General features: G+C 33.0%; 1 protein-coding gene across 5 annotated transcripts in view; it reads left to right on the forward strand.

The window, feature by feature from the left end:
• The window catches only part of WDR7 (WD repeat domain 7), a 277,915-nt gene that overhangs the window by 43,232 nt on the left and 221,653 nt on the right, over positions 1-13,030 (forward strand). For all 5 annotated transcript variants that reach the window (XM_045527974.1, XM_045527973.1, XM_045527977.1 and 2 more), the window contains 2 exons: positions 4,716-4,911; positions 12,272-12,486. In XM_045527974.1, the coding sequence (XP_045383930.1) occupies positions 4,716-4,911; positions 12,272-12,486 (411 nt within the window). The remainder of the gene's footprint in view (positions 1-4,715; positions 4,912-12,271; positions 12,487-13,030) is intronic.

Below are 13,030 nucleotides of genomic sequence, written 5' to 3' on the forward strand. Positions count from 1 at the left end.
CGTTTCATCTTAAATTTATTTATTTAAACTTTGAGTCCTCCTTTTAACGTATATATTTGTGCATGTTTTACAATGTACATGATATATTGGCACAGAAGTACATATATCTAATTTATAAATATAAATACATTAAGAGCACATTCCAAAATTTTTTAAGTGAATGGATGTGTGATCAAAAAAGTTTGGAGCATAGATGCTTTTCAAATAAGTTTAGTTCAAGATATCAGGTTTACATTTTTAATTGTATTTTTAATTATACAGTTTAAATGTTTTATACATTATCTTGTTATAATACCCTTGGTGTTCAATTATGTTTAGGTGACTTTTCAAGGTTGAAATGGAAAAAAGTGAAGTAGAATAGAATTAATCAAATTATAGAATTAGTCATTGTAGGTGAAGTGGGTGTTCAGTAACCCAGATCTCTAGAATTTAATAATGAAGGAACTGTGCTGAATTCAACTCATCTGGAGGAAGCTGGGTCTAAAAAGAAGAAAGAGGAGTTATAAAATATTCTTTAAGAAGTGCTTCTTTAATAATTTTGAGGACAGATAAGAGGAAACAAAGTTAATTGTGTTTAGCAAATCTTTTAAGTGCTTTCATTTAATGAATAGCTGAGAATTATTTATCATTACTCTGTTCATTGTTTGAATTAAAATTAATACCAAAGTGGCGCTTGAATGGTCTTTTTTCCTTTTACATTTAAATAGGCTAGACATTTGCTTTGTTTATACCATTAATTTGTTTTCACACAGGCTGCAAAGGTAACCATCAACTCAGAATTAATTAGTAGAATCAAAATTAATGAGGTTTTACTGTATTGGACCATTTCCACTTTAGGCCAGTTTTCTTTATACGAGTTGGAAGAGCATTTTTTCGAAAGAAGAAAAATTAGATTTATTTTAATCTATATTTAAAAAGCAGAGAACCATCTTTTCTTGTGAGTTAAGTACCTCTAATAACTATGCTTTCTTGGGCTTAGTAATATTGATTTTTTTTTTTTGTTTTCATTCTCGATTATTTTGGTTATTTCCAGTCTATTTCTTATTACAGTAAAGCTAAAGTTAACTCTTCAGATACTTATGATCATTTACAGGGATGGTATATAATTTTTATTTTGGACCAAATATTGTATTGTTGGTGGAGCATGTCGTTTGCCGATTTTCATTATTATTGCACCATGTGAAAGAGGAATAAAACTGCTTTTAAAAACATTTAGGTAAATATATGTGTTTGAAGAAAATACATCATGTGGAAATGAAAAGCTAGAATTTTTGGAGTTAAAGGTCTTTTCTTTTAACCTTCAGAAAATTACATCTCAATCTACTTTTTAAAGCAGATGCTATGCTATTATTTAATATTTGTTTTTTATGACCTTTATTTTGCTATATAAGAGTAATAACATGATGTAGAGCTTTTAAGTGTTCTTACGAAGATGGATTGCATTTTCTTGAATCTTTGAAATTGTCTGCTTGCATATCTATGGGGAGGGTGAAAGTTCTGACAGTGAAATTTCCAGGAGGGGTTGATAATGCCCAAGATCAAGTTGTTTATAGGAAGGGGAAAGCTTTTTTTGGTTTGTTTGCTTAATGGCTCTAGTCCTCTCTCTGCTAAATTATAAACTACAGTAAGGAGATATTTGACAGAAAGAGAGAGTGCATAGCTCAGTGGTTGTCAGTAGCTTTGCATCACCTCAGATACTGAGATCTCCAACAGATCATAATTTTGGGAACACCTAACATAGTAAAGAATATTGGCAAAACTTCATATTGAGTCATGCTTTGTTTTTTTCTGCTTTTTGAAAGAGTAACTAGAGTGTATCTGAACATTAATGAAATGACTTCGGACTTGGGGACTAGTAAGTACAATGGTCCCCAACCTTTTTGGCACCAGGGACCTGTGTCAAAGACACCGAAGACAATTTTTCCATGGACCAGTGGGGGTAGAGGAGTGGGGGTGGAAGGGGGAGGGAGATGTGTGTGTGTGTGTGTGTGTGTGTGTGTGTGTGTGTTTGCAGGGGTTGAGGGGTGATGCGGAGCTCAGGAGGCAACGCATGGCCCGTTCCTAAGAGGCCATGGACCAGTACCTGGCTCTGTGTGTGTGTGTGTGTGTGTGTGTGTGTGTGTGTGTGTGTGTGTTTGCAGGGGTTGAGGGGTGATGCGGAGCTCAGGAGGCAACGCATGGCCCGTTCCTAAGAGGCCATGGACCAGTACCTGGCTGGGGGTTGGGGATCACAGAGCAAGTAGGCCAGTTAGGTGTTTGGCACTAATTAAGGATTAGCTATTTTTAAAGAAGAGTTTGGAGAGCTCATGAGTTGAAGTAGTAGAATCAAGAGTAGTGATGAATATATAAATACTGTGGCTGACCAGTGCCTGATGAAAATATGTGAATAGATTAAAAGGAATGCTGTTTACGAATCATTCTTCTTAGTTATTCACATCCATAGAAAAAGATCACTGTTTCTCTGATGAGAGACATAAATAAAATGACTACGTTTTGGTAGATTGATGTGGCAAAATAGAAAATTGTTGTTAACCAGTAATGTAGCAACCATCCCTTTTTATAAAATGAATAATGGATATATTTGACAAGTCAGTACTAATGATAATCTGTAGGAATGCAAAGCATCCATTCTATTAAACTATCTATTGTTTTAAGTTAGCAATGTATTCCTGGTGCAATTGATAAATATGGATTGTGAAATAATTCAAAATAAAGACCTCATGGGGGTGTGTGTGCATGTGTGTATATTTTTTTATATTTGTGTGTGTATATATATTTACCTAGTTTTATTTTAACATTCCTAAATGTAATTTTTTTAATAGTTTGCCACTTTGTTTTGATTTATTCATTCATTATAAAACTAATTTTTCTGTCCCAGAAGTCAACTGCCCCTTGGTTCTTAATATGTCTTTTTAAAGAAAGAAATCACTTCCCTGGTAAGATTCAGTTGAATGCTTACCAGGAAAATGAGATAAGTAAGCTTAACAAATGCTTTAGAAAATTCTATATAATGTTTTAATAAAGGTTTATAACATCATTTTTCTGAACTTAGTTTTCTTAACCCTTAAAATTAGTAAACACCTGCTGTGCTGATAGTGTTTAAATTATTATTAATATGATACAAAAAGCACAAATAAAGCTAACAAAGAATGAAAGAATAAAACGTGAATTTAAGAACAAAGTAAATAGTCAAATCTTGCTATTATTTTTGTTTTGTTAATGCCCTGCTTCATTCAAAAATTGATTTTAGGTTTACAAAAATAAACTTTATCCAGTAAGATAAAAATAGAGCTAAATCATGGTGAAGAGAAAAAAATGAAAGAAGAAAGCAAATGAGACCACTGAGAGTCCACATTCAGATACGGATTCTCAAGATCCTGCACTGTTATAAATAGAAAATTGAGTCCTGAGTTTCTTAGCAGCCAAAACATGAAAGGAACCAGTTATAGCAGCTTTCCCCAAAGTGTGTTCCTCTAAAACTAGGTCTAATAAAATTACCATGATCAAACAAATTTAGAGATGAATGATGTTGGATCTCCTTGTAGGATAATTATGATCACAGCATTATAAATGTTCTTGGAAGTTCTGTGATTAAAACCAACAACTACTTAGCATCTGTGTTTCTCATGCATGTTTGGCCACCACCCTTTCCCCCTTTTATTCACCTAATCCCTGTTAACATTTCCCATTTGGGGAATTAGTGAGATACTGAGCTTTAGTTAAAAATGGTCTGTTTGCTTACGAGAAGGCCAGAGGGTGAGGGTTGACAGGTTTCTACTTTAGATCCCATATAAGGAGAAGTATATATGTAGTGCAGTGGGCCTCATCATCAATAAATAGCCACAGTATTTATTGCAGATGGCTGTTTGCATATGATTTCCCCCCGGATGACCTGAAAGCATAATCTAATAAGTCACTAAATAGTTAAGTTTTAAATTGCCTACAAATTGTCTTACAAAAATTTAAAAACTTTAATTTTTAATTTTGTAGGTTGTAGATTCTGTTACTAGTGAAAATCTTTACTGTATTTGATTATTTATATTCCATCTGGTTCAAGAAAGGAATTAATTGAAGGGCAAAATCTAGAGATGAGCAGAAAATACATAGCAGAATGTGTAATTGGCTATTGTTTGGTTAGTTGAGGTGATGCACCTGCTGACATTATAGACTGAAGCTGTGAAGGAGACAGGGCTGTGTACGTAGAGGTAATGCAACTAACTGTGGCTTCTAAGAAATGATTATGGCAGAGGGACAGCGAGGGTATTGTTTTTGAGCAAAGATGCAGGGAAGAGCGTGGATCCAAACGACAGAGTCACAGAAGGAAGCACTGCAGAAAGCAGCTCCAGCTGCAAACAAAGGAAAGTTCATAGTGTAGAAAGAGAACACCTAATAACAGATCAATTTTTTTCCCAGCTTTGCCTGCACAGATAGAGCAATCATTTTAGTAAGGTCATCTTCCAGTTTGAACAGCAGATATTCCAGGGCGTCTTGTACAATCTATAATGTAGGGTCAATTTAGTATTTTTAGAAGTGTTTTGATGATCTAACTGGGTGTTACGTATGATGTAAAGCAACACATTTTTCAACACCACCTAAAATTGTGGTTGGTTTTCAGTGGTAGTGAATGTATAATTAATTTTGGTTTAAATTATTGAGGACAGGATCCATTTTATTCTAAATTTAATCTAAATATAATTGGGGTTTATTCTTTTCAGGCAAGAGTGCAGCACTGCATCTGCTCTGTAGCCAGTGACCATTCAGTAGGACTTCTAAGTTTGCGGGAGAAAAAATGCATCATGTTGGCGTCTCGGCACCTTTTCCCTATTCAAGTGATCAAATGGAGGCCTTCTGATGATTACTTGGTAGTAGGATGTTCAGACGGCTCTGTGTATGTCTGGCAGATGGATACTGGTAAGAACAAGTGAAAATCAAATGTGTATATTTGATTTTCTAGAAATTAAAAATCTTTTCTATGAGGAAAAAAGCCCTACAATGTAAGAAGGTTACTACTTTTATTTCTAATTACTGCTTTTTCCAAACATGGTACTCTTAATTGTGGTACTGTGCCAAGTACTTGTAGAATAGTTCAGCAACCTTTGAAGGCATATAATTGAAGACAATATACGGATGAGGACAGACACACAGACGGCAAAGATAAGTGATTTCTGTATAATTCATGAAGTAAACTGTGAGCAAGAGGAAGAAAACATTTTGCCTTAGATTCGGGAACAATGGGATGTATACAACCCTCTTTTCTTTGAACAGCAGAAAAGTAATGCTGGGCAGTTAATTGTAGGAGGTAATTGAAGTGAAGGTTTCAAGTTCTAGAGAGAACACTTAAAATTTCACATTTCAGAAATGTTATGTATGCGTGGGTGCAATGTAGGGCAAGTAACGCTTAGCATAAAAGCACAGGCAATGATGTAACACAGACTGCCATGGTTTTCCGAGGAAATCTTTAAGTACATAACTAAATGTTCATTAGTTTAGGCTTTGGGGAAATACATTCTATCCTACTTTTACAATCTTCAATAATTATCTATCAGTGATTAAAACTTTTCTTTAGATTCCTAGTTGTACTGTATAATATTTCTACTAAATTTTTTTCCATTTCTTCATCTTTGTTTTAAATAGTCTTTTTTGAAGTCAGACTGTACACATAACTCTACTTGTACTGTTGGGCAATAGGGAATTCTCATAAGCCTTTTTGGAATAAGTAGCCATAATCTTTAGTAATGTTTTATTTATTTTCCTCATTTAAACTGGTAGTGCATAGGCAATCTTGACAAGAAGCAGCATTCTTGAAGTCTGTCAAACTTCTTTGCTTTTGCACTTAACTGTTCTTTCTCTTATCTGGTTGTAAAAGAGATTCATACTCTGTCAAATTTTAAAAGCACAAGAGCATTAGACGAGAAGGATGAACCCAAATCCCATTGCTCAGTGGTAAATGTTAACATTTTTGGCGTGTTTCTTTCTAGTCTGTTTCTGGGCATTTTAAAAAACAGAATTGCTATCATGCTATATATATAATTTTATATCTTCCTTTTGTATTACTTTATGTTATATCTTTTCTGCTGAATAGGATAGTCTTGTGTTTGCCTGTTTGCTCCTCCTCACAAAGTAAATACAGAGTGTTTGTCTTCAGCTGTGGAGTCATACTAGTTTGAATTGAGGATCGACCACTTGCTATCACTGTGCCTGTCCCAAGTCACTGGAATTTTGTCCCTCAGTTTCCTCATTTGCAAAATTAGGATGATAATATTTCCTATGTTACAGTGGTGCTGAGAGAATAAACTGAGATAATATTTCCCTGATATGTGGTAAACAGAATTTAAGTGTATATACATGTATGTATGTGTATGTACTTGTACATTTGTAATTATGTGTACATGCATGTGTGTGTAATTCCTATTGTTATTAAAGAAACATACTGCTTAACATTACTTCATTGAACTTGGGAGTATGATTTTACCTACATTTATACATAGTTTCTTTGGGAATTAGTATTAAAGAAAGTTCTTTTAGCAATAATGACGTTCATAAAACATTGCATTAAAATATGAATATTAAGTTGGTGTATCTTAAATAGAAAAGTATAGTAAAATTGTCTAGGATTTGTTTAAATATGATGAAGATAGTATCATTTTTCTAAATTTTTTTGATACTTAAATATATGATACTTGAATATTTAGGATACTTTAAATGTATTTATAAACAATATAGAATCAAATATGAAATTATTCACAAATGAGGCCTTACTGAAAGACACAGTTACTTTTCCAGTAATTATTATACAAGAAAATGACAAATAGGCCCTAACTACAGGGATATTGGAGGGTGTTATTCTTATAATCACTTTGGTATAATTAAGCTCAATTTAGATTAAACACAATATGTAATATTGAAATTTTACAAATTACTTTCTAAAGATTTGGGTAAACAGTAAGTCAATATGACATTCTGAAATCAAGATAAATACAATAGAGAAACTGAATTTATTTTGGATTTCAACCATAATAGGAGGTATACATTTTTTTTCTCCTTGCTGTTCAGGTTGTAGCTAGTGATATAAAGGTCTCTGGGGAGTCAGTAAGGTACATCCTGAAGGTATTGACATTATTTATTTATAAAATTTATTTATTTATTAAATAAATAAAAAATGAAGCTAGATAAATCAGATTCGGCCAGGGTTTGATGTATGAAATGTATTTAAACTCTGAGGAGGTACTTGATCCCCCTTCTTAGTGTTTTAGGAAGGTATTTTTAACAAATGAAGCCGTATTACACCATTGGGCAATTTTCTGTTTGCTGTTTTAAGTTATACTAATGTTTCTAGCTTAAAAAATACTTAAAATGTCTTTCCTTTATATATTTGTGCAGCATTTTTTTTAGGGTTTTTTTCCCCCTTCACATGGATAGTTTGTGTTTTCAGTGTATATTTCCTAATGAAATGAAGTTGAAGCTAGTAATATAAAATTTAGAGAGCTAGAGGTCCAAAATCTTTTATTCTTTTATTTTGACATCCTTATTACATGCAATAGCAATTTAATAGTGATGTAGAGGCCATGAAAATTATTCTTTCACGTCTCTATATAGTAAAGATTTGGCCAGATGAACTTCCTGACTCCTACTTAATGAGCTTATTAAAGGTGGGACACTGAGCTAGGTGGTGGCTGCTTCTACATGGAGCCCTTTATGTGCTTCAGGGGCCAATTGTCTCATTCTTCACATTTGATATTCCCAGTAAGTGTGCAGTGTCATTCCCACAGGCCTTTGACAAGGTCAGAATCCCGTTTGATTGGGAAACAGGTATGCTGAAAGTAATGACTGATGTTACAAAATGTTCTTGTTATCTAACTATTACCAAGCATAAACAGCATTCTTATCTGCCCCTTTGCTATGTACCAAAAGTGATTCCCACATCATATTTCCATGCCTGTAGATATAATTGTTAGGTGTTCTTGGACAAATGCAGATATCAGTAATGCTTCACAAATATTATTAGAAATTAGTGTATGAAATCTTTTCAGTTTACTTTGTTCTGTTAGTTTTTTCCTTTGTATTTATTTTCTGCCCTCCATGATTTCCCAATATTTCTGTTTTTGCATATGCTTCATGAAATATGTATTTGAGTCATCTTTTTGAACTTAAGTATCTAATAAAATATAGCAGAGAATTATGAATTAATGTATATTTATATGTCTATTGAAAAACATACATAAAGCATGGATAACCAAAAATGTATGTCGGGGCTCAGATTTTCATACAAGTAAAGTCTTATTGACTATGTTATTTTTCCTTAAGACTAATTTTAAAAAAACATTTTTATGCTTTTATTTTGATGTATTTAATGTTTTTGCTATGTTACTAAAATTGCTGAAGAGAATCAAGAGATAGTGTAGTAGTTAGTCTTTTGTTATTAGTAGTGGAAGGTTTTCGTAGCAAGTATTTTCTTCACATATTTGACTCTTTGCTGGCAGCATTTAATACAGTGGAGATTTGATTTTACATTTCTAGTTCATAATATATTGCCATTACATCATCAACTTTTCTATATCTTCTACGTGTTTGCTTTTCATTCTATTACAAAACATGCTATATGACGGAGAAGACACAAAAATGAATAGGTTAAGTAGAAAAAGGTACTTGATTAAAACCTTGGTAAAACCAAGTATAATCAGAGAGTTTCTTTTTTCTCTTGTGATAATTGACTCTAGAATATGAAATCTTACATATAGACCTGTGTAGTTACAATTTCTGATGCTTCTCACTTTGAAGGAAGAGGTTGTTAGAGTAGAGATAGGACTGTGCTCACTACTCCCTCTTCCCACATTCCTGCTATGCAGTTAATCACCAAGTCTTTCCATTAGGTCTCCCTCACCTCTTTTTTTTTTTTTTTAATGTACCATTCTAATTTATAGACATATATTCTCATACCTAGACTTTTGTTATTGGGTACTCTACCTATTCTTTCTACCTTTTAATCCATCCTGTACTCTGCTGGGTAACTAATCTTAGGAAACAAAACAACAGCAGCATCTGGGTTCATGTTACTATCCTAATAAATAAACCATAAACAATTTTAATTCATGAAGTCTTCAAGACAAGGTCTTTTACAATGTGGAACCTTCCTACCTTTCTGTCTTTACCTCTTACAATTGTTTTACACAGATCAGTTGCTCTAGTCAAGCATAATTGGGTCACTTCTTATTGCTTGTATCATCCATATTGTTCTCATGGTTATCACTCATTTGAACATTATTTTCTTTCTTACTGTTTTTTTTTGTTTGTTTTTGTTGTTTAAACAGTCTATTATATTTTAAGGAAATTTGAATAATAACAATGAAATCTAATATATTTACCTGTATAGTTACCATTTTCTTTACTCTTTATTGCTTTGTATAAATGCAGATTTCTGTCTGGAATAATTTTCCTTTTGTCTAAAATTTAGTTTATCTTATAGTGTAGATCCATAGGTGATAAATTCTTTTACCTTTTGCATATCTGAAAGAACTCTTTATTTCATTTTTATTTTTAAAAGATACTTTCTCTGAGTATAGAATTATAGATCAACAGTTTTTTTTCCTTTCAGTACTCCACTGTCTTCTGATTTGCATTATTTCCAGTGAGAAATCTCCTGTTATCTTTATCTTTCTTCTATATATAATGTCTGTTTTCTCTGGCTTCTTTTAAAATTTTTTCTTTATTGCTGGTTTTGAGCAATTTGATTGTAGTTTACTTCACATTTCTTATGCTTGAGGTTTGTTATGATTCTCGGATCTGTGGGTGTATAGTTTTCATCAAATTTGGAAATCTTATGGTCAGAATTTATTCAAATATATTTTCTGTCCTCTATTGTTTTTTCTTTCTTTCTTTCTTTCTTTTTTTTTTTTGAGACAGAGTCTCACTCTCTTGCCTAGGCTAGAGTGCCGTGGTATCAGCCTAGCTCACAGTAACCTCAAACTCCTGGGCTCAAGCAATCCTCCTGCCTCAGCCTCCCAGGTAGCTGGGACTACAGGCACTCACCACCATGCCCAGCTAATTTTTTCTATTTTTAGTGATTTGGCTAATTTCTATTTTTAGCAGAGACAGGGTCTCACTCTTGCTCAGGCTGGTCTTGAACTCCTGAGCTCAACCAATCGTTCCGCCTCTGCCTCCCAGAGTGCTAGGATTACAGGCATGAGCCACTGTGCCCGGCCCCTCCATTCTCTTTATTTATTTTAGAGATTCAATTATGTGTCTTTAGTATAGTTCTCTGTGTGTAGTATATGTTAGTGTATGTGTTTAGTATATGGTTCTCTGGGTGCAGTATATTCTTGTTTGTGAATTAATGATTCTGTTTGGGAAAATGAGCAGGGAGAGTTTCCATTAAACTACCACATTTGATAAAGAAGAGCTAGAACAGTAAATTCTAAATTTATTTCTGCTAAATTTTGAGATATCTAAAAGAATATCATAAATATTATTTTCAAAATCTAATTAATTTTCATTCACTTAAATTCTTTTTCTATAATATTTAAAGCCATAATACAAAAAGATTCATAAAAATTTGATGTATTATAAATCTTTATGTACAAGAATATGAAATTCCCTAGTAATTCAACCATGTAAATATATCCTGCTAACCATTAGTGTACATCTATTGAGAATTTTTTCAGTGACTGTAATATCCCTTTTACCCCTTTATATTATGGATGCTGTTCTCTAACTTGTTTTTTTTTTCATTTAATAGTATGTTGTGGCTTTTATGCCATGTTAATATGCATAACTGAGCTTCATTATTTTATTGTCTTTGTAACTTCACAGTATTTTTTTTTTTGGTGAATATATCATACTTTATTGAACCAGTCTACTAATGATAGATATTTAGGTTTAAAATTTTTTTCTATTATAGTTAAGACAATAATAGCCACACATACACACGCACACACATATATTTGTATATGTTATGATTATTTAACATAAATTTTAGAATGGAAACTTCTGTGTTAAAGGAAATGTGAGTTTTAAATTTAATAGAATTTATCAAAAAAAAAGAATTACTAATTTGTAATTGTACTAAAAATATATTACCAGTTTTCTTATACCCTTAAGGATAAGAGATGAATGGTGTTTCATAGTTACTTCAATTTTATTTCTTTGATTATTGATGAGGCTCATATCTTTTTGTATGATTATTATCCATTTGTATTTTTTTCTGGTTCATATCCTTTGAACATTATTCTCTTGGCTTATAATTTTTCCTCATACATTTGCTAGAACTCTGTATTTTAAAGCTGTTAACTCTCTTTCCATTTAATCAACACATAGTTACTGAGTGCCTCCTATGTGCCAGGCACTGTTCACTGTGCCAGGGGTACAACAGTGAACAGAACACGTACAATTCTCTAGCTCTTGTGTAGTTTATGTTGTGGGTAGGGAAAGGCAGGTGAAAAATCACAAAAAACTTTAAATATATAATATGTTAGCTGGTGATTAGTGTTATAGAGAAAATATAGTAGAAAAGGGAGAAATTGGTAAGATGACCAGGGAACAACTCATTGAAAATGTATCATTAGAACATAGGCCTGAAAGGTGGTGATGAAGGAGGTGATGAAGCTCCTGTTATCCAGGAGGAAGAGGTTTATGCTCTAACTTAGACAAGAACTGCATAGATGGAGATAAATGGAAAGGATGGCCAACTGGGGAAGTTTTGAAGTAATTGTAAGTAGCTATTTTCACAAACTTGTGGGGAAACATTTAGCTGGGGTGGCGAGAATAAGAGTCAAGAAATTTGCAGACAGGATGGAGAAGTTATAATATTTTTTCTGTTTTGTGGAAAAAGAGAAACTTTAGGAATTATTCAAGGAGAAAAAATACATTTTAGTAAGTTTTTTTTTGTTTAAGATTGATACACAAGTCAGAGGAAGGTCAAGTCATAGAATTTGATATTTGTAATAGTGTAATGGTGAGGGAGTAGTCAAGGAAACTGTCTGGGGAGTAGGAACAGAGTGGAAAAGCCTGGAGGAGGGAGGTTGCTGGAATCTTGGCTGTGAACTTGACCTTTTTTTAAGTTATGTTAGGGGCTTTATGGGAGAGGAAGTGATTGAGGTGATGATGCTACATGGGCGATCATTAGAGGAAGGAAGTACAAGAAGATATATCCAGGACACATTGATAAAATATATTCCTATTAATATATAACAGATTTTCATGCCACTTTTCTTTACTTGAAAATAATTTAAAACTTTTACAGTGTTATGTAATATTTGTGAATATATTTGTCTTGCAGGTGCATTGGATCGCTGCGTGATGGGGATCACAGCAGTAGAGATACTGAATGCTTGTGACGAAGCCGTTCCTGCTGCTGTTGATTCACTGAGTCATCCAGCAGTCAACCTGAAACAAGCCATGACAAGACGCAGTCTTGCTGCCCTTAAAAATATGGCACATCATAAGCTGCAAACCCTTGCAACTAACCTGTTGGCGTCTGAGGCATCTGACAAGGTAAGTTTGTTATGTGGGCTCATGAAGTATGTAGGTCCTGTTTAACTTCGTTTGGGTATATCTTTGGTATACGTTGGTATATCTTACAGAATAATTTTTGAGAGGTGGCAGTGTTGAAAAATAAGCTTCTGATTCTTATTGAGGTTTATATAACATAGTTTGAGTATTTCAAGTATTTGGGCATTTTGAAAAAGTAAATTATTCTTACTATTCAAATATTTTAAAATTATCCCTATTGAATTAAGTGACTTCACTTTCTGAAATTAGAGCAAACATGGATATATGATCTGTCTTTTTAACTTTTTAATAGTCTTTCTTTTAAGAGATTAAGCACACGCTAATGTCCCCAGCAGGGGAAAAAAATAATTTAGGGACAATTAAGACATCTATAATTGTGACATATCATTTGTTTTAAAATTAGGTTCTGATTTTAGTAAGGGTAAGCCATTATAAGGATTTAAGAAAATATTTGAGAATAAGTGTGATGGAGTTGCAGAAGGACTGCATTTTTTCTGTGAGACCCAAGCTCAGTGACACTTTCCTA

The sequence above is a fragment of the Lemur catta genome, chromosome 16 (genome assembly GCF_020740605.2).
Source record: "Lemur catta isolate mLemCat1 chromosome 16, mLemCat1.pri, whole genome shotgun sequence".
NCBI lineage: Eukaryota > Metazoa > Chordata > Mammalia > Primates > Lemuridae > Lemur > Lemur catta.